General features: G+C 43.1%; 1 protein-coding gene across 1 annotated transcript in view; it reads right to left on the reverse strand.

Moving 5' to 3' along the window:
* NRF1 (nuclear respiratory factor 1) overlaps positions 1–18876 on the reverse strand; it is a 122252-nt gene that overhangs the window by 80158 nt on the left and 23218 nt on the right. The window contains exons 2-5 of the mRNA XM_073579189.1: positions 13504–13759; positions 12172–12286; positions 8999–9125; positions 2945–3085 (exon numbers count right to left, since the gene is read on the reverse strand). Coding sequence (XP_073435290.1) covers positions 2945–3085; positions 8999–9125; positions 12172–12286; positions 13504–13750 — 630 coding nt within the window. The 5' untranslated portion in view covers positions 13751–13759. The remainder of the gene's footprint in view (positions 1–2944; positions 3086–8998; positions 9126–12171; positions 12287–13503; positions 13760–18876) is intronic.

Genomic DNA, 18876 nt, shown 5'->3' on the forward strand with positions numbered 1-18876 from the left:
CTCCAGTTTATTTATATCTTTTTGAATCTTCTCTCTCTTCTCTAGTATTAGCTATCCCTCCTAGCTTTATGTCATCAGCAAATTTAATCAGTTTACCCTCAATTGCTTCATCTAAATCATTGACAAAGATGTTGAATAATACAGGGCCCAGGACAGAGCCCTGTGGTACCCCACTTGAAACATTCTTCCAACTGGATGTGCAGCCATTTACGACCACTCTTTGGGTCCGATCACTAAGCCAGTTATGAATCCACCTAACAGTGGTGTGATGAGTGAACGTGCTCAGATAAGGTGTTATCCAAGCATGCTCAAGTGATGGCCGAGTGACTTCGGCGTGCTCGGAAAATATGTTAAAATCCTCGCGCGTGCATGTCTCACGGTTCGACAGCTGCAACACATGCGGGGAATGCCTAACAAACAGGAAATTCCTGCATGTGTTGTGGCTGTCAAACAGCCACTAGACATGCATTCACGGGGACTCGAACATGCCGAAGTCTCTCGGTTAGCATCCACACATGCTCGGATAACACCTTAGCAGAGCATGCTCGCTCATCACTAGTGATAACTCAATGATCAGAGGGATTCGGACATAGAGCAAAGAGGGTTGTTTTTTCTAGCAAACTCAGACAACGAATAGAGTAGAGGTTGGCATGCTTGACATTCAATCCATTTCTCTCTGCAGAGCCCCATTCTCAGAATCAGTAGGTTGCAGCGATCAGTAATTTCAAATGTACAGCTTGTCTGGAGTACCAAGAAGCTGCCTCTAAACCGCTACTCCGGCTAGTAACATATCTTACATCTGGCCGCCGTAGGAATGGTTAACAGTTGACCAATGAGAGTGCTGGACCCCCATGATCTGATATTGATGACCTAGCCAATGGATAAGTCATCCAAATAGTAGTCCTGAACAACATCGTTAAAATATTCTGTTATTTAAAATAGTATTTCGGTTGTGCTGAATTCCATATATGGAGGAGAGTGTGGCCAGCTACAAACCTGCTAGGCCACTTGCGGCTTTTGGGGGTATTATGCAGCTTTCCTATTTTACTGAATAGGACAGGAGCAAAATAACTGCCGATTGCACGTGAAACCTGGCAGGTATCATCAAGAATACCCCTTTGAGAGTGAATAATATTTGTCATGTGAATGACTTAACAAGGGATACCAGACAAGAATGGTGGAAACTCCAGTAGCTCAGTTCATATAGTAGAACAGTCAGCACTACTACCCAATTTACCAACTGGAGCTCCAATCACTGGGATTTGGTGGTTTTGTACTTTGAAGGTGATCTTCAAACGAAAATACTCCAGCTATGCTTTCCACAGAGAATATACTCCATTCACCACATCAGGGCATTAAAATTCATGAAGATATTAAACCTATGGATTAAATAAATATCTTCATGGATTTTGAATATGTGGCAAGAGCCCCATATTTATTTTTTTGGGAATTTAAAGTGAACCTTTCAGCAGGACTGTGCTACTGCGCATTCGCCCCCACCATTTTGATGAAGGTATTTTTTTTATCCTGGCAATACTATAAGAATAATGCTTTACATGCTAGTGCGCAGGCGCCACCATTTTGCGCAACGTAAGTTTATTTTTTCTATACACACCAAGGTATATGCAGTATGTAAAAGAGGGGGCAGGTCACTAGAGGATCAATGACCTGCAATGACCTGTCAGAAGCCAATACTGATGAATATCTATGCAAAGCACCACAAAGCCCCATCCCGAACTGAAAACGACAAATACAGATTAAACAACAACCACAAGACCGATTTCATCACCCTAGGTATTATTTTAATCAGTATAACAGTGCCGACCTGACAGTTTCTGTAGTTTAAAGCCAACCTGTCAGCAGGATTTTGCACAGTAAAAACGTTGCACACTACTTTTATGTTTACGTTGATGGCTTATCCTTAGGGTAGGTCATCCGTGTCTGGTCAGCCAGGGTCCGACATCCAGCACCCCCGCTGATCAGCTGTTACTGGGGTCAGCAACTGCCGGCCAGAAATTCTCACTTGCTGAGCTGCTCCGTCTACTTGTTGTGGCCGTGGCTTGGTACTACACATTCTCCTCCTATTCAAATCAATAGGCGGTGCATGCAGTACCCCGCGGCAGCCACTACAAATAGATAGAGCAGCTCGGCAAGCGAGTACTTCTGACCGACGGCCACCACCGATAAAAGCCAATTGGCGGGGATGCCGGATGTCGGACCTTGGCAGAACACACATTGATGACCTACCCTAAGGATAGCCCATCAATGTAAAAGCAGCAGTGGACAGCCTCTTTATGAATAGTGGAAATCCTCTTTCTGAGACCCCTGAAATCACATTACCAGCAAAGACTTTGAGATCCAGTTCTCATCTAAAATGAAATTTTTAAAATGGAAAATAACAACTTATCGTTGTCTAGAGATTTGTGTTTAAGAGTACTGTTATTGTCATTCCTTTAAACAACGATTCCAATGAAAGTCTAAAGTGCCAGACAACATTCGTAATATTGCCAGTTGGAACTAAATCACTCAAGATTTAAAAAAAAAAAAAAAAAAAAAGCACAAAAAAAAACCTGCTTAGGTGAATACACAAACATGCAGAAACTAGGACCTAGAAATACATAAGACCTTTGCATTAGTAGCACCAGATTGAGGCAATTGAAGAAAGCAATGTGTTTTCTGATGAGCAGCTTTTACATTGAGATGCTTGTATCTGCCATGAAGTTACCTCCCAGGGTAGTCTACGCAGTTACACTATTGTAGTTGTGGTACCATCTTTAGGTAAAAATTTTAAGGTCATAATTAGGCACACAATGCAGTTTACTAATTTACTCCAAGTTTATGGCTGTTTTTTAATTGCTGTTCTTGAAAACTTGGCATTGGTAAAATGTGCCTGTGAGAAGCAAAGAGGGCGGCTCTTTAGGTGTGCTGGCAGACTGCGGCTCACCTGTGTCATCTTGTCCACAGACACTGGAATGCCATCTATTGTCAGAGGGGGCAGATCAGAGTTGATATCTTGTTGGACAGGTGCATGCTCTGCCAATGCAGTCTCCAAGTCCTCCAGGATCATACTCTTATACTTGCGTACCTAGGGGAGAAAGTGGGAGGTAAACAGACGTGAGTGCAGCTCTCAGCCTCTGAGTGCTTAGTAACATGAAAACCCCAGGGCTCAAAGGCAACTCTGGCAGCACAGCAGACGGCTAAAAATACATGGTCCTCTGTGACTCTGCTGGATGAACGCAGAGGAAACAATGATGAAATCTTAAGTAATATGCTTTAAGTAGTGGAAGTAAGAAGGAATGAATACTGAAGGAATATTAAGTAATCAGAATTCAGCAGAAAAGAATCAACCATAAAAAAAAAAAGACTTACAAGGAGCTGGAGATTTGGCTGAGCCAGAAATCTCTCTACTTGACAAGAAGTATAGAAATCTGTGCGTCATCACTAGTCTCTGCTCAGCAAGAAGCACAGCGAAAATTTTTTTTTAGCATAAAACATTAAAAGGAGCTGTTCCACAACAGACATCTATCTATTGAACTAGGAAGCTTCATTGCTGGGGGCGATACCAATCACTAGAATGGGGTCCCGAGCCCCATTACTCACTTACTAAACTTCAAATCGAGCAGTGGTCAAGCAAAGTTCTTGTTTTTTTCCCGCCATCAGCCCCATGCAGACTCTGGAAAGTATCTAATGATCACAAGTATCCTCAGAGATCAGACATTTATCAATCCTGTGGATACTTGATAACTGAGGGTTATGGGAACACCCACTTAAATAGAATTTCAAATATTGTATAAGGAAACTCTAACCGAACAAAGGCATTGTCATACTTAGGACCCTCAACTATTGGGAAGAGCAAAAAGACTACCAAAATCATATCTGGCTTTAACTTCTTCATGACATAGCACATACTATTAAAGGGGGTTGTCCCTTTCAGAAAAATCTGGTCCCTGGATGCAGTTTGTTTGACAAAAACAAAATCAATCTTTGATCACCGTCCCCGGGTCCAACACAGTCTCCACTGCTGCTCCTAGTATCCGATACGGTCACGTCACCGAGCTCAGTGTCTCTGAGAGGGTCACTCTGTCTATATGGACATAGCCACCTAGCTCAGTGATTGGTTGTAGCACTGATGACAGCTCTGCAGCCATCAGATACCAGCATCAGAGGAAGAATCCATGCTGGACCTGGGCACAGGGAATAGCGAAGAGTTAATTGTTTATACATACTGAGCGAAGATTGTCTGTATACAAAAAAAATTCAAGATTTTCTTTAATTCTGGAGTGAACGATTCTTCCCTATAAATACTGAACATAAAAACAAGGATTATCTGAAAGTGCACAACATATTTAAGTCTAATGCTGGGTGTGGGTGTATGGAGTGGGATCAGATCCCATGAAACACTTTGCATCAACTAATATCTACTTCATGAGGAGAGTCAGGGTGTGTTGAGCAGGCCAAGGAGCTGAGGACCCTCCAGACAGGGAAGATTCTGGCTGTGTCACATAGCCACCCTCAGCCTCTAAAAGCAACGATTGCTCATGCTAACCCCTTGGATTCCACGGATAGCAGCATTTAGGCACCAAGAATCAAGTTCAGGTACCCATTTCCTCCCTATCATCGATTGTGGGTTGTGCAGGTGAGTTGTAAAAATTATGAGACCACCGCAAAATTTGTAGTTGTCTGATTTTTCTCTTTATAGGTATATTTTTGAGTAAAAGGTATATTGCTCTTTTATTCTATAAACTACTGACAACATGCTAAGAAAACAAGTTCATAATCTTTTAGAAACAAAACTAATGTTTTAACTCAGGAAGAGTTCAGAAATCAATATTTTGTGGAATAACCATGATTTATTTTTAATCACAGCTTTCATGCATCTTGGCATGCTTTCCACCAGTCTTTCACACTGCTTTTGGGTGACCTTATGCCACTCCTGGTACAAAAATGTAAGCAGTTCTTCTTTGATGGCTTGTGACTATCCATCGTCCTCTTTATTACATTCTGGAGGTTTTCAATGGGGTTCAGGTCTGGAGATTCGGCTGATTGACCTAGCTGTGTGGCATGGCGCATTGACCTGCTGGAAAACCCAGTCCTCAGAGTTGAAGAACATTGCCTTAGCAGAAGCAATCAACTGTTTTACCAGGATAACCTTGTATGTGGCTTGATTTATACATCCTTCGCAAAGATTAACCTGTCAAATTCAAGCCTTGCGGAAGCATCCCCAGATCATCACCGATCCTCCACCAAATTTCACAGTGGATGCAAGACACTGTAGCTTGTACGCCTGACCAGGTCTCCGCCTAACCATTAGACGACCAGGTGTTGGGCAAAGCTGAAAATTAGACTCATTAGAGAACATTACCTTACTCCAGTCCTCTATGGTACAATCCTTATGGTCTTTGGCAAATTTCAGCCTGGCTCTCATTTGCTTCTCATTGATTAAAGGCTTTTTTTCTAAGTTTACATGACTTGAGCCCTGCCACTAGGAGCCTGGTACGAACTGTTCTTGCCATGCACTTAACCTCAGCTGCCATTTGCCATTCCTTTTGTAGGTCACTGATGTCATCCTGCGGTTGCTGAGTGACATTCGAATAAGAGGACGGTAATCACGGTCAGTGGAGAGTCATTTTCGCCCTCTGTGGGTCTGTAGCTTTGTTGTCCCCAATGTCTGTTGCTCGACCTTGTTATAATGGACTACCGTCTTAGAAATTTTAAGGATGGAGGCAACATGATACTCACTGTATCTCTCTGCTAGTAAAGCCAGAATTGAGAGCTTTTCCTCACTCAAGATTTTTCTTTTCAACTCCTTTGGCATGGTTAAAATATATTTTTTCATTCCTATTACTTTTGGGATAGTACTAGCACTTGTTTTGCCATCCAGCTTGTCCTATTGTAAGAGGATTGTGAACACCACAGCAGGGCTTTTTTATACTTTCCTTCGTTAAATAAGATTTGGTTCAGGTAATTTTTATAAAACTGAAGCAGTGGTCTCTTAATTTTTGCCAGAGTTGTGTGTAAAACTATATATGTCCTGTCATAACCCTTCTACTGTACATGCCACTTTCAAGCCAAAGCGCCTACAATAATGGACAAACATGTCTCTCCTGGGCTGCAAGCCTACAATTGGAATGGGCAAGTAGATTTGGTTGAGAACACCTGCAGGTCAGTGGGAGGAGTGCAGTGTCAGAGCAGAGGGAGTCTTTGTATAGAGATAGATAGGTAGATATAGAGATGCATCTCAAAATTAGAATATCGTCAAAAAGTTAATTTCCGTTCTTCAATACAAAAACTGAAACTCATTATATAGTCATTACAGAGTGATTTCAAGTGTTTATTTCTGTTAATGTTGATGATTATTGCTTACAGCCTATGAAAACCCAAAAGTCATCTCAGTAAATTGGAATACATTATAACAGCAGCTTGAAAAATGATTTTAAATTCCGAAATGTTGGCCTAATGAAATGTATGTTTAGTAAATGCACTCACTACTTGGTGGGGGCTCCTTTGGCATCAATTACTGCATCAATGGAGGCAATCAGCCTGTGGCACTGCTGAGGTGTTATGGAAGCCCAGGTTGCTTTGATAGCAGCTTTCAGCTCGTCTGCATTGTTGTGTCTGGTATCTCTCATCATCTTCTCGACAGTACCCATAGATTCCCTATGGAGTTAAGGTCAGGCGAATTTACTGGACAATCAATCACAGTATTGCTGTTGTTTTTAAACCAGGTATTGATACTATTGGCAGTGTGGACAGATGCCAAGTCCTGCTGGAGAATGAAATTTCCATCTCCAATAAACTTGTCAGCAGAGGGAAGCATGAAGTGCTCTAAAATTTCCTGTTAGACGGCTGCGCTGACTTTAGTTTTGATAAAACACAGTGGACCCACACCAGCAGCTGACATGACTCGCCAAACCATCACTGATTGTGGAAACTTCACACTAGACCTCAAGCAGCTTGGATTGTGTGCCTCTCCACTCTTCCTCCAGACTCTGGGACCTTGATTTCCAAATGAAATGCAAAATTTACTTTCATCTGAAAACACCAACTTGGATCAATGAGCAACAGTCCAGTTCTTTTTCTCCTTGGCCCAGGTAAGACGATTTTGGCATTGTCCATTGGTCATGAGTGGCTTGACACAAGGAAAGCGACACTTGTAGCCCATGTGCTGGATACGTCTGTGTGTGGTGGCTCTTGAAGCAATGACTCCAGCAGCAGTCCACTCCCTGTGTATCTCTCCCAAATTTTTGAATGGCCTTTTCTTAATTTTTTCAAGGCGGCGTTATCCCTATTGCTTGTGCATCTTTCTCTTCCGCATTTTTCCCTTCCACTCAACTTTCCAGTAATATGCATGGATATAGCACTCTGAACAGCCAGCTTCTTTAGCAATGACCATTCGTGGCTTACCTTCCTTGTGGAGTGTGTCAATGACTGCTGTCTGGACATCTGTCAAGTCAACAGTCTTCCCCACGACTGTGGAGCCTACTGAAATAGACTAAGGGACCTTTTTAAACGCTTAGGAAGCCTTTGTAGGTGTTTATTGTTAATCATTCTAATTTTCTGAGATAATTCTGGGCTTTCATTGGCTATAAGCCATAATCATCAACATTAACAGAAATAAACACTTGAAATAGATCACTCTGTTTGTAATGACTATAATATGAGTTTCACTTTTTGTAATAAAGAACTGAAATAAATTAACTTTTTTTATGATATTTTGTGAGAAGCACCTGTAGGGAGACAGAGACCGACATAGGGGGAGGGAGGCAGACATAGGGAGATCTCGCTATCCTCTAAAAAAGTAAAAACACTATACATGTGAAGTATTGCCTTAGTCATAATGACCTGGAAAATTAATGTTGTCAGGTCAATTTTATTGCACAGTTGATGCTTGTGAGGCTGTGACCAGTGTAGCTGTGACTGCAATCATGGCTGTGGAGTCGGAGTCCATTTTCGTGGAGTCGGAGTCCATTTTCGTGGAGTCGGAGTCATGGAAATTGAGGAGTCGGAGGTTTGTCTTACCGACTCCACAGCCCTGGTTGCAATGCAGAGTAAAAGTGAGTATAGGTCTTGGACATGCTAGTTGTCCAAAGCAGATTTAGGGAAAACCTGCTCTGGACTTTTGTGTTTTGAATCTGACTGCAGTATGTTAGTGTTGCAGTCAGCTTCATTCCTGGCCGGGTTTTCCATGTGGCTGAAGGCCACAGGTTGCTAGCTAAAAACCCTGCAGTATAGGGATTGGGTTTGTCAGGTCAAGTGTAAGGGTGTGTGCACACGCTGCGGATTCTGCTGCGGTTCCTTTGCCAGTGCACTGCACAGGCAAAGGACCTCTCTGACCTTTCCCGGCGCCTGCGCACTGCAATACTTTACTCTGCCCTCAACAGGGCAGATAAAGTACGCCTGCGCAGGAGCCGAGGGAGAAGCAAGAAGGAGGACATCATCATATGAAGATGGGAGGTGCCGGACGGGACGGCCTTAAACCCATAGAAAATTTATGGAAGGAGTTGAAGCTCTGAGTTGCCAAGCGACAGCCTCAAAATCATAATGATTTAGAGATGATCTGCGAAGAGGAGAAGACCAAAATTGCTCCTGACATGTGCGCAAACTTCAACATAAACTACAAAAAACGTCTGACTGCTGTGATTGCCAACAAGAGTTATGCCATCAAGTTTTATGTCTTGTTTGCCAGAGAGATCAAATACTTATTTCTCACTGCAAAATGAAAATGTATATAATTTATACAATGTGATTTTCTGGATTTTATTTTTGATATTCTATCTCTCAATGTTAAAATTAGCCTACCCTTAAAATTATAGACTGTTCATGTCTTTGTCAGTGGGCAACCTTACAAAATCAGCATGGGATCAAATAATTATTTCCTTCACTTTCAAAGACTGCCAAAAAACATACAAAAAGTCTTCTTCAGAAAAACAGAGGTAACAAAATGTACAAGGTCCTGAAAAGCACATTTGTAGATGACCGCAAATACTGAATCACTCACCACGTTCTCCAAAGGTGCGGCTCCAAATACTTTAAAAACTGGGTTAGGTTTCGAAGGAGAAATGCACAGGACAATTGCCTGCTGGCCAACCCTAGTGGTGTACTCATCTAGGGTTGCCCTCAGTTTCCTGAAGACAAACAAAAAAAAAGTAAATACAGTGTTAAAATATACATACAGTGGGGAAAGAAGTATTTAGTCAGCCACCGATTGTGCAAGTTCTCCCACTTGAAAAGATGACATCATAGAGGTAGACCACAACTATGAGGCTATGTGCACACGTTACGGAATTCAATTCCGCGGTAAAACCGCATTTTAAATTCCTGCGATTTTCCCGTGGAAAAACTAGCGATTTGCAAGCGTAATTAGCTTGCAGAATGCTAGCGTTTTCCAAGCGATCTGGAGAATCGCTTGGCAAACTGATTGACAGGTTGGTCACACTCATCAAACATAGTGTTTGACGAGTGTGACCAATTTTTATTATTGAGGCTGCCAATGCAGTGTCAGTAGTAAAAAGATCTAATGTTAAAAAAATTAAAAAGAAAAAAAAAAAATCGAGTTTTTCTCACCTTCCGACGTCCTGCGCAGCCTTCCCGATCATCGCGATGCTCCCGTTCCCAGCGATGCCTTGCGAGACCTTTGATGACAGGTCCTTGTTGCAAGGCATCACTGGGAACGGGAGTTGGCGGGAGCATCGTTAAGGCTGCACGGGACGCCGGAAGGTGAATATAACCCGATTTTTAATTTTTAATTCCTTTTTTTTTTTTTTACTGGGAAATTTGGTACCCTCTCCTCTACCCCCTGGGTACCTTCCGCAAATATTCTGTTTACTTTTCGCATGGTGGGCACAGCTAAAGTAAGCAGAACAATGCATCCCTATGTGGGCGGAATCGCCGCGATTCCGCAAAATTAATGCGCATGCTGCGATTCCACCACGGGAAAATCAGCAGCATTAGCACAGCATTGCGGAATCCCACAGGATTGCATGGGATGCTGTTTTTTTGCGTTTTCGCGGCAAAATCGCGCGTTAAAAACCACCGCGAAAAAACACAACGTGTGAACGCAGCCCGAGAGTTAAAATATGAGAAATCCAGAAAATCACCTTATCTGATTTGGCAAGATTTATTTTGCAAATCATGGTGGAAAATGAGTATTTGGTCACATTAAAATATGCAAGATTTCTGGCTCTCAAAGACATGTAACTTCTTCTTTAAGTGGCTCCTCTGTCCTCCACTCATTACCTGTAGTAATGGCACCTGTTTGAACTTGTTATCAGTACAAAAGACACCTGTCCACAACCTCAAACAGTCACACTCCAAACTCCAAGATGGTGAAGACCAAAGAGCAGTCAAAGGAAGGACACCAGAAACAAAATTGTAGCCCTGCACCAGGCTGAGAAGACTGAATCTGCAATAGGCAAGCAGCTTGGTCTGATGAAGTCAACTGTGGGAGCAATAATAAACAAAATGGAAGACATACAAGACCACTGATAATCTCCCTCAATATGGTGCTCCACGCAAGATCTCACCCCGTGGGGTCAAAATGATCACAAGAACAGTGAGCAAAAATCCCAGAACTGCACGGGGGGACCTAGTGAATGACCTGCATTGAGCTGGGACCACCGTAACAAAGGATACCATCAGTAACACACTACGCCGCCAGGGACTCAGATCCTGCAGTGCCAGACGTGTCCCCCTGCTTAAGCCAGTACATGTCCGGGCCCATCTGAAGTTTGGTAGAGTATTTGGATTATCCAGAAGAGTGCTGGGAGAATGTCATATGGTGTGATGAAAACAAAGTAGAACTGTTTGGTAGAAACAAAACTCGTCGTGTTTGGAGGAGATAGAATGATGATTTGCATCCAAAGAACACATACCTACTGTGAAGCATGGGGGTGGCAACATCATGCTTTGGGGCTGTTTCTCTGCAAAGGGACCAGGACAACTGATCCGTGTACATGAAACAACAAATGGAGCCATGTATTGTGAGATTTTGAGTGCAAACCTTCCATCAGCAAGGGCATTGAAGATGAAAGGTGGATGGGTCTTTCAGCATGATAATGATCACAAGCCCACCACCAGGGCAACAAAGACGTGGCTTCCTAAGGAGCATATGATGGTCCTGGAGTGGCCTAGCCAGTCTCCAGATCTCAACCCCATAGAAAACCTTTGGAGAGATTTGAAAGTCCGTGTTGCCCAGCGACAGGCCCAAAACATCACTGCTCTAGAGGAGATCTGCATGGAAGAATGGGCCAACATACCACTAACAGTGTGTGCCAACCTTGTGAAGACTTACAGAAAACGTTTGACCTCTGTCATTGCCAACAAAGGATATATAACAAAATATTGAGATGAACTTTTGTTAATGACCAATACTAATTTTCCACCATAATTTGCAAACAAATAAATCTTGCCAAATCAGACAAGGTGATTTTCTGGATTTGTTTTCTCATTTTGACTCTCATAGTTGTGGTCTACCTATGATGTCAATTACAGGCCTCTCTCATCTTTCTAAGTGGGAGAATTTGCACAATTGGTGGCTGACTAAATGCTTTTTTTTCCCACTGCATGGGGAAGGAAATTACTTAAACAGTTACTTATAAGCACTAAATACCTGCTAACCCATAGTTTTTATGTTTAACATACATAATCATTTTGCTATAAAATAATTTTAAGAGAATCCCTAAACATTGTTCAATTTTAACCCTTCCACTGCCAAGATGTATATAAAATACACGGCCTTAAAAACTTGTAGCGGCTAGAAAAGTTTTTGATCTTGAAGCAATTTTATTTTTGTTTTTTAGTTTGGGAGCAGCATAAAAATTTTACTTTCTGGTTTGGCATGTCTGTGTAAGACAGGGATGGGGAAGGAGCAAAGCTACATTAGCAGCTCGTGTACAGCCCTACAGTGACCCCCAAAGGGTGGAGATTTTAGGAACTTTTCTTCATGTTATCTTCCATCTTCCCCATCACGAAGTATAGGGATCCTGTCACATTTAGGAAAGGGACGCTACATGCCAATTCCAAAATATGTTTACAGAGCTCGAATCCGATTTATTGCAATTTGTGATGCCTCACCTTTTCTCTTGAGTTACTTGTAAATCTCAGAACACAAGACATAATTATAGACAATGCAATCCTCTAGCATAAGATTTAAAGACATGTGGACACACTGACCTCAGTAGCCGGGTTTGCTGTCTCTTACGTATGGAGGGGTTAGATTCAAAGATATGGGGTTTCTTCCGTTTTTTCCCAGTAGCCACTGCAGCTGCAGCAGCCATCCCTACAGGTCCTGTGAATGTAAGGAAAGATTTATTTTATAGCAGGATTATTGCTGTACACCAAAAATTCTGGATAGACCTAAATATTCAGTTTTAGATGAATCCTTGGTGCCTTCACCGAGTACATCCACAATAATGTGGTAAAAATCAATCAACTGACCAGGTGTAAGCCAACTGCAGGTGACTGGTCAAGAGAGTCTTTGATAGAACAACATATCTGGATGGTTCTTTGCATGGCAATCTACAATCAACTGGTTGTACATAATGGCAGCGCAAACCCGACTACAACATCCTATCTAGCTATTGCTGCAGTGACGATGTGAGATGTGCAAGGTCCTCATGAAGAAGTTGGGGTACAACTTAGAGAGTATTCATTTTGCAAAGTAACGCAGTACTGGCCACCCTGTAGACACCTACATCGAGTCTTAAAAGTCCATTCTTGCCTAACAAGTTCATTTTCAACCCACAAATTTAAGAAATGCAACTGCTCCCCCTGCTGGCATAACTGAGGATTTCCAAGCAATGAACCATTAAAACCAATGGAAACCAGTTAAAAAAATTATTATAGGTTAAGGGTTTAGAAGTCATCGGCAGGAAGGATGTCTCTCTTGCAGATGCAACTCACGTCTATGGAGATTTTGCTTACCGTTCCTACCAGTGTAAAAGAAAATCCCTCCTCTGGGAAACAGCAGTTTACAGCAAGAAAACTGGAGGAGGCATATGTAACTTTTGAAAGCAATTTCAAAAACTACTGATTTTGTCTATCAATGGAAAATCCCATTTCTAAATTAGAATTTACTAAAACGCCCTGAGGAGTTGTACAGAAAGAATATCCTAGCCTTTAATTGGCCCACTTATCATGATACATTGTAAGCAGATGCTGTTTTCTTCTACTAATTTAAGGCAAATGTTGATTTGCACATGGTTCACCCCCAACTAACAAATAAAGAGAACCCCAAGAACAGTTAAGGTATGTTCACACATGGCAGACTTCTGAACATCTATCTGTATGAGGTTTGTGAAAATCCATGTACGTGGAGCAGAAATAACCAATTTGATCACAGATTCTAACCACAGAAAAATTGTCATGTGACAATATACATGGTTGTATGTTGTAAGAAATCCGTTATACTTTTAAAAATGGTGAAAAAGGGAAAAGTTAGGAGGGGGGACACAGCAGAGTAACTAGGCTATGGCAATAGCCACTTATAAAAGCTTGACCTCATACCTGCAGCTGCCAGATGAGCGGTTATTTCATCCGCTGCAGTGGAGTTCAGTATGTCAGAGTCATCATAGGAAGTGTCCTCAGGGGATGATGGAGAATCTTCATCGGCGCTGAGCATACTGTGATCTGTGTACGTAGCCACATGGACTTGTTGAACTTGCCCAACTTCAGAATGAGAAACAGTGTGAGCAACTGTATGCGCTTCAATAGTAGTGAGGCTCTCTGTCTGGGTAACTGCATGATCCTCCATTGCTGCAAACTGAAACAGAGCAAGAAAAATATTAGACAATCGTACACATTACTGGAGACAGTCACTCACTGTTGAGAAGTCACAAAGCACTATTACAAGGGAGCACCGTATGAACAAGTGAAATGGAAAACGCTGTGCAAGAAAAAGCAGAAGGTTATGCTACTGCTAATATGAAGGTTAGGAAATACTAGAATATGCCAGAACCTTACAACAAGGGAATACCCCTCAAAGAATGGGTTCTCAGACCAAAACAATTGTCAGTGGAAGTCTGACCCCTTGTCTGCAGAATGCTGGGACGTGATTGACATGCAGTGCTAATATGTAAGGCACTGTGCCCCTGTAAATGATAAAAGGGTCTGTATATGGTCAACATGGATTGCTTCTCCACAATAACAGAACATTGCTGTTTAAGCCCCATGAGATCCCAACAACCCTGTACATACAATTCAAATTCTGAGAAGGTCCAGTACACAGTGACAAACCTTTGCGACAGTTTCAGTTCATTCATGTAATATTTCTACAAGCTTTAGAAATTGTCCTAAATTGCCATGAACTATTTTTGCACATGTGAGTAGTAACCTCAAAGCTGTCTTATAACATATAAACCCAAAAGCACTACCAGCTATTGGAAATCCAAGAGAATTGGGGTCTTAGTTCTTGTGAACGTCATCAGCAGAAAGAGACAAACACTGGTCACAAGTACTGCTCTCAGAACATACTGTGCAGAACAACATAGTGCTCATTCTAAGTGGAGGTCACTTGGCAGTCATTTTTCAGCTGGCACAACCGCCCCACAAAGCAGGCCACAAAAGAGATGGAGCCTAAGGGTATGTTTCCACGGTCAGGATTGGCTCAGTATTTACTCAGGATTTGATGCAGGTGAAATCTGCATCGGAGGTCACTGGCAGGTCACCTGCGTTTTTGACATGCATTTTTTATGCTTTTTTTGTCACTTGAAATAAAGCTAATTAAGTTGTCTTCTGGGAAGCAAAAAAAAAAAAGTGATTTCCTGTTTGCAGATATATTAGGGTATGTGCACGCAGTCAGTAAACGCTGCGGGTTGGACGCAAAAATAGTGGGATCCCTAAAAAAAAAAAAAAAAAAAAAAAATACCGTGGTGTCCCTCTAATTTTGTTAGCCAGCCAAGTAAAAAGCAGACAGCTGCGGCCTGGTATTCTGAGGCTGGTGAGGCCCATGGATTTTGGCCCTCACCAGCCTAAAAATAATAGCCCGCAGCCGCCCCACAATTGGGAGCATCCAAAGATGCGCCAATTGTGGCACTTTACCCGGTTCTTCCCTCTTGCCCTGTAGCAGTGACAAGTGGGGTAATATTTGTAAAGTTGATGTCACCTTTGTATTGTCAGGTGACATCAAGCCCACGGATTAGTAATACAGAGTTGTCAATAAGATACCTATCCATTACTAATCTTATAGGCATTACATGTTAAATAAACACACCGCCAGAATAAAGTATTTTATTGAAACACAACAGTTTTCCCTTTTTATTATACACCAAATCCATGCAACGCCCTCGATCTCCTGAAAAAAAAAATAAAAAAATAAACAAAACCTTCCTGTCCAACAACGAGTCTAGCTCTGCTACATCTGGATGCCCGACTCAGCCTGACACCCAGACACATCAGAGCTTGTAGACGACCACTGGAGATAACTCAGTCTCCGGCGATCACCTGCACTGCAGTCCTCACGGTCAGCTGACTGTGAGAACTTGCCTAGTGACTGGAGATAACCCCGGCGGTCACATGCACGGCAGTTCTCGTGGTCAGCTCAGTCATCGCGAGAACGGCAGTGGACGCGAACTTCTGGCAGTGTCAAAAGGTAAGACATTTAAATTAGTTCACATGCGTAGTAAGCTGCGTTTCCACAGTTATTACGCATGTGACTAGATGTGTTAAAACCACATCTTTTAATGATAGTCTATGGGAAATTTACGCTGCGGGGACTGAGCATCTCCGCATCATAAATAGATATGCTGCGGTCTATAAAGACGTGCCACATGTCCGTTTACGCAGCTCTGCCACCTGCGTCTCTGAACGCATAGTGGATATGAGATTTCACGAAATCCCATCCACTATGCTGTAACATCTGGACGCTGCAGGTTTGACGTTGCGGATGTATGCAGTGTCAAACCCGCTGCATTTACTGACTGTGGAAACATACCCTAAAGGGTCTGTATCAAGTTTGGAAGTTTTTCCCCTATCCATAGAATAGTACAAACTTCTCAATCGCAGAGACCCCCACTGATCCAGAGAACTGGGGCTCTGAAAAGCAGATTGTGAATGGTAGGGCTGTAGATCATGCGCACATCCACTTTTTTCATTCTCTAGGAGACCGCCGGATATGGCCGAGAGACGCATTGGCTAGTCTTTGGCACTCCCATTAAGAATGAATAGACCACAGCTCTATTTACACTGGGCTCTTTTAAGTCCTGGATAGGTTGGAGGCTCAGGCCCTGAGCGATCTGGAAGTTATCACATATCCTTGGGATAGGGTGGACTCCCAAACTTAAGGGGGCTTCACACATAGCGATATCGCTAGCAATATCGCTAAAGCGTCACCGATTTTGTGACGCAGCAGCGATATTGCTAGCGATATCGCTATATGTGACACTTACCTCCGACCGGCTCCCCCGCTGGCTATCGCTGATCGCGCAATAATGTCCTGGGCCGTTTCTCGGCGGCGGCTTCCTGCTGGCGCTGACGAGCGACACGTGGACGCGGCCGGGAGGACGTCTTCATCGCCGCGTCTGACAGGTAAGTACCGACCGCTGCTGCGTCGCTGGTGAGATCTGCCTTTTTGGCAGCTCACTAGCGACCATTTAGCGATGCACCAGCGATCCTGACAGGGTCGTATCGTTGTCGGGATCGCTGGTGCATTGCTAAATGTAACGGGACCCTTAGAACAAGCCCTTTATAGGCCAGACTTTGCAATGTAAGTGTTTTATAATACCAGCAAAGTGAATGAGAGTTCTAAAATCTTATGCATATGCTGATTAATTTTTTCCTTGCATATTTGAATCTTCAAAGTGGGTTTTTTTTTCATGCGGTTTAATATCCAATATGATCTAAAGGAAAATAGAAGAGCGTAATTGGCCTCATGAAAACCAATGGCAAGAAATATTGGAGCGTGTTCCCCAGCTGTCCCTAAAGGTACTGTCACACTAAGCGATATCGCTAGCAATATCGCTATAACTTGTGACGTTATAGCGATATTGCTAGCGACATCGCTGTGTCTGATACTTACCAACGACCGGCTCCCCCGCTGGTTATCGCTGATCACGCGAGAACGTCCAGGACTGTTTCTCGTCGTCAGCTTCCTGTGGAGACGAGCGTGGAGCCGGGCGGGAGGACGCAGGACCGCCTAGTGTGACAGGTAAGTAGCGACCCCCGTCCCCAGCGATGTCGGTGGTGAGATCTGCCTGTGTGGCAGCTCACTAGCGACCACTTAGCGATGTACCAGCGATCCTGACCGCATCATATCGCTGGTCGGGATCGCTGGTACATCGCTAAGTGTGACAGTACATTAAGTAAATCCCATAGATTCTCTCATGTGTATGTGTTGCACCACGCATATAGAATGCCTCAATTCCTATTTGATAAAGGGCTCCAACCAAATCCTTTATGCGCCAGATGTTAAGTGCACTCAGCAAACCTGTTATACATGTACTGGTCGTGTCCTAATTTGGAACCCTTCTGGAAAGATGTGTTTAGAAATAATCAAGGTTAATTCAGGAAACATCGATCCCTCTCCCTTTGTATGTATAATAGGATAATTCGAGGATTTACGTACGGATGACCATGGCAAGACTACAGTGTTTCATTTGCTGTTTATGGTCAGGAAATTAATAGCCCAATATTGGACATTGGATCAGGTGCCCACAATCCCAGAATTCATGAAAAAACCGGATTACTTACCGGTAATACTCTTTTGTAGAGTCCACGACAGCACCCACTGAGAGAGGGGATCCGCCCCTAGGAACAGGAAACCTACAGAGAGATAAATGGGGCGGCCCCCCTCGCTCCCTCAGTTTGCATTACAGAGAACAACGGAGGAACCGTCATACACGTTTTAGTCAATTTGTTTAGACGATTTATCTATCCTTACACATATATACTTCTATGTTTGCTAAAGTTATCAACATCTTAAATTCTAATTATAATCTCCACCACCAACGAGAACCACTTGTGAAAATTTTACGGGCGGGAAGTGAGCGGGTGCTGTCGTGGACTCTACAAAAGAGTATTACCGGTAAGTAATCTGGTTTTTCCTCTTCACCACGACAGCACCCACTGAGAGATTTTCAGAGATAATCACCTGGGAGGGTACACCGTGTTAAGGACAGATCTACCAAAAGTCAGATCCTCGGTAGAGGACAAATCTAGTCTATAGTGACTATAAAAGGTAGACGGAGAAGACCAGGTTGCAGCCTTACATATTTGCTCAATTGGGACGTTCGCCCTCTCGGCCCAGGAGGATGACATGGCTCTAGTAGAGTGCGCCTTAATACCCTGTGGAGGGTCCTCTCCTTTTGCCGAATATGCCATTGTGATTGCATCTCTGATCCACCTGGACAACGTGCTTGTCGTAACTCTAGCCCCCTTCTTGTCACCCTGGAAGGAGACAAAAAGAGACCTACTCTGCCTCCAGGGACTGATCCTATCTAAGTAGGCTAGCACAGCTCTTCTTACGTCTAAAGTGTGATATTTAACCTCGTCCTGTGTTGTTGGGTTCTCATAGAAAGAAGGTAGGCAGATCTCCTGAGACCTATGAAACTTAGTTCCCCGTTTGGGAAGGTAGGACGGGTCCGTTTTCAATACCAGTCTGTCCCGTGTTACTGACAGGAACGGGGGGGTCTACTGACAGGGCGTGAAGATCACTTACTCTTCTAGCTGATACTAAGGCTACTAGCGTACCAGTTTTTAATGAGAGGCATTTCATTGATGCTGAACTTATGGGTTCAAACGGGGCCTGAGTGAAGGCATCCAAAACAAGACTAAGGTTCCATGCTGGTAGCTGAAGAATACGAACTGGCTCTGACCGCTGACAAGCTGAAATAAACCGGGTCACCCACCTATTACCTGCCACGTTGTAGTTAAACAAGGCTTTTA

This window comes from Dendrobates tinctorius, unplaced genomic scaffold (assembly GCF_039654945.1).
Source record: "Dendrobates tinctorius isolate UK_male_01 unplaced genomic scaffold, ASM3965494v1 ptg000062l, whole genome shotgun sequence".
Taxonomy (NCBI): Eukaryota; Metazoa; Chordata; class Amphibia; order Anura; family Dendrobatidae; genus Dendrobates; species Dendrobates tinctorius.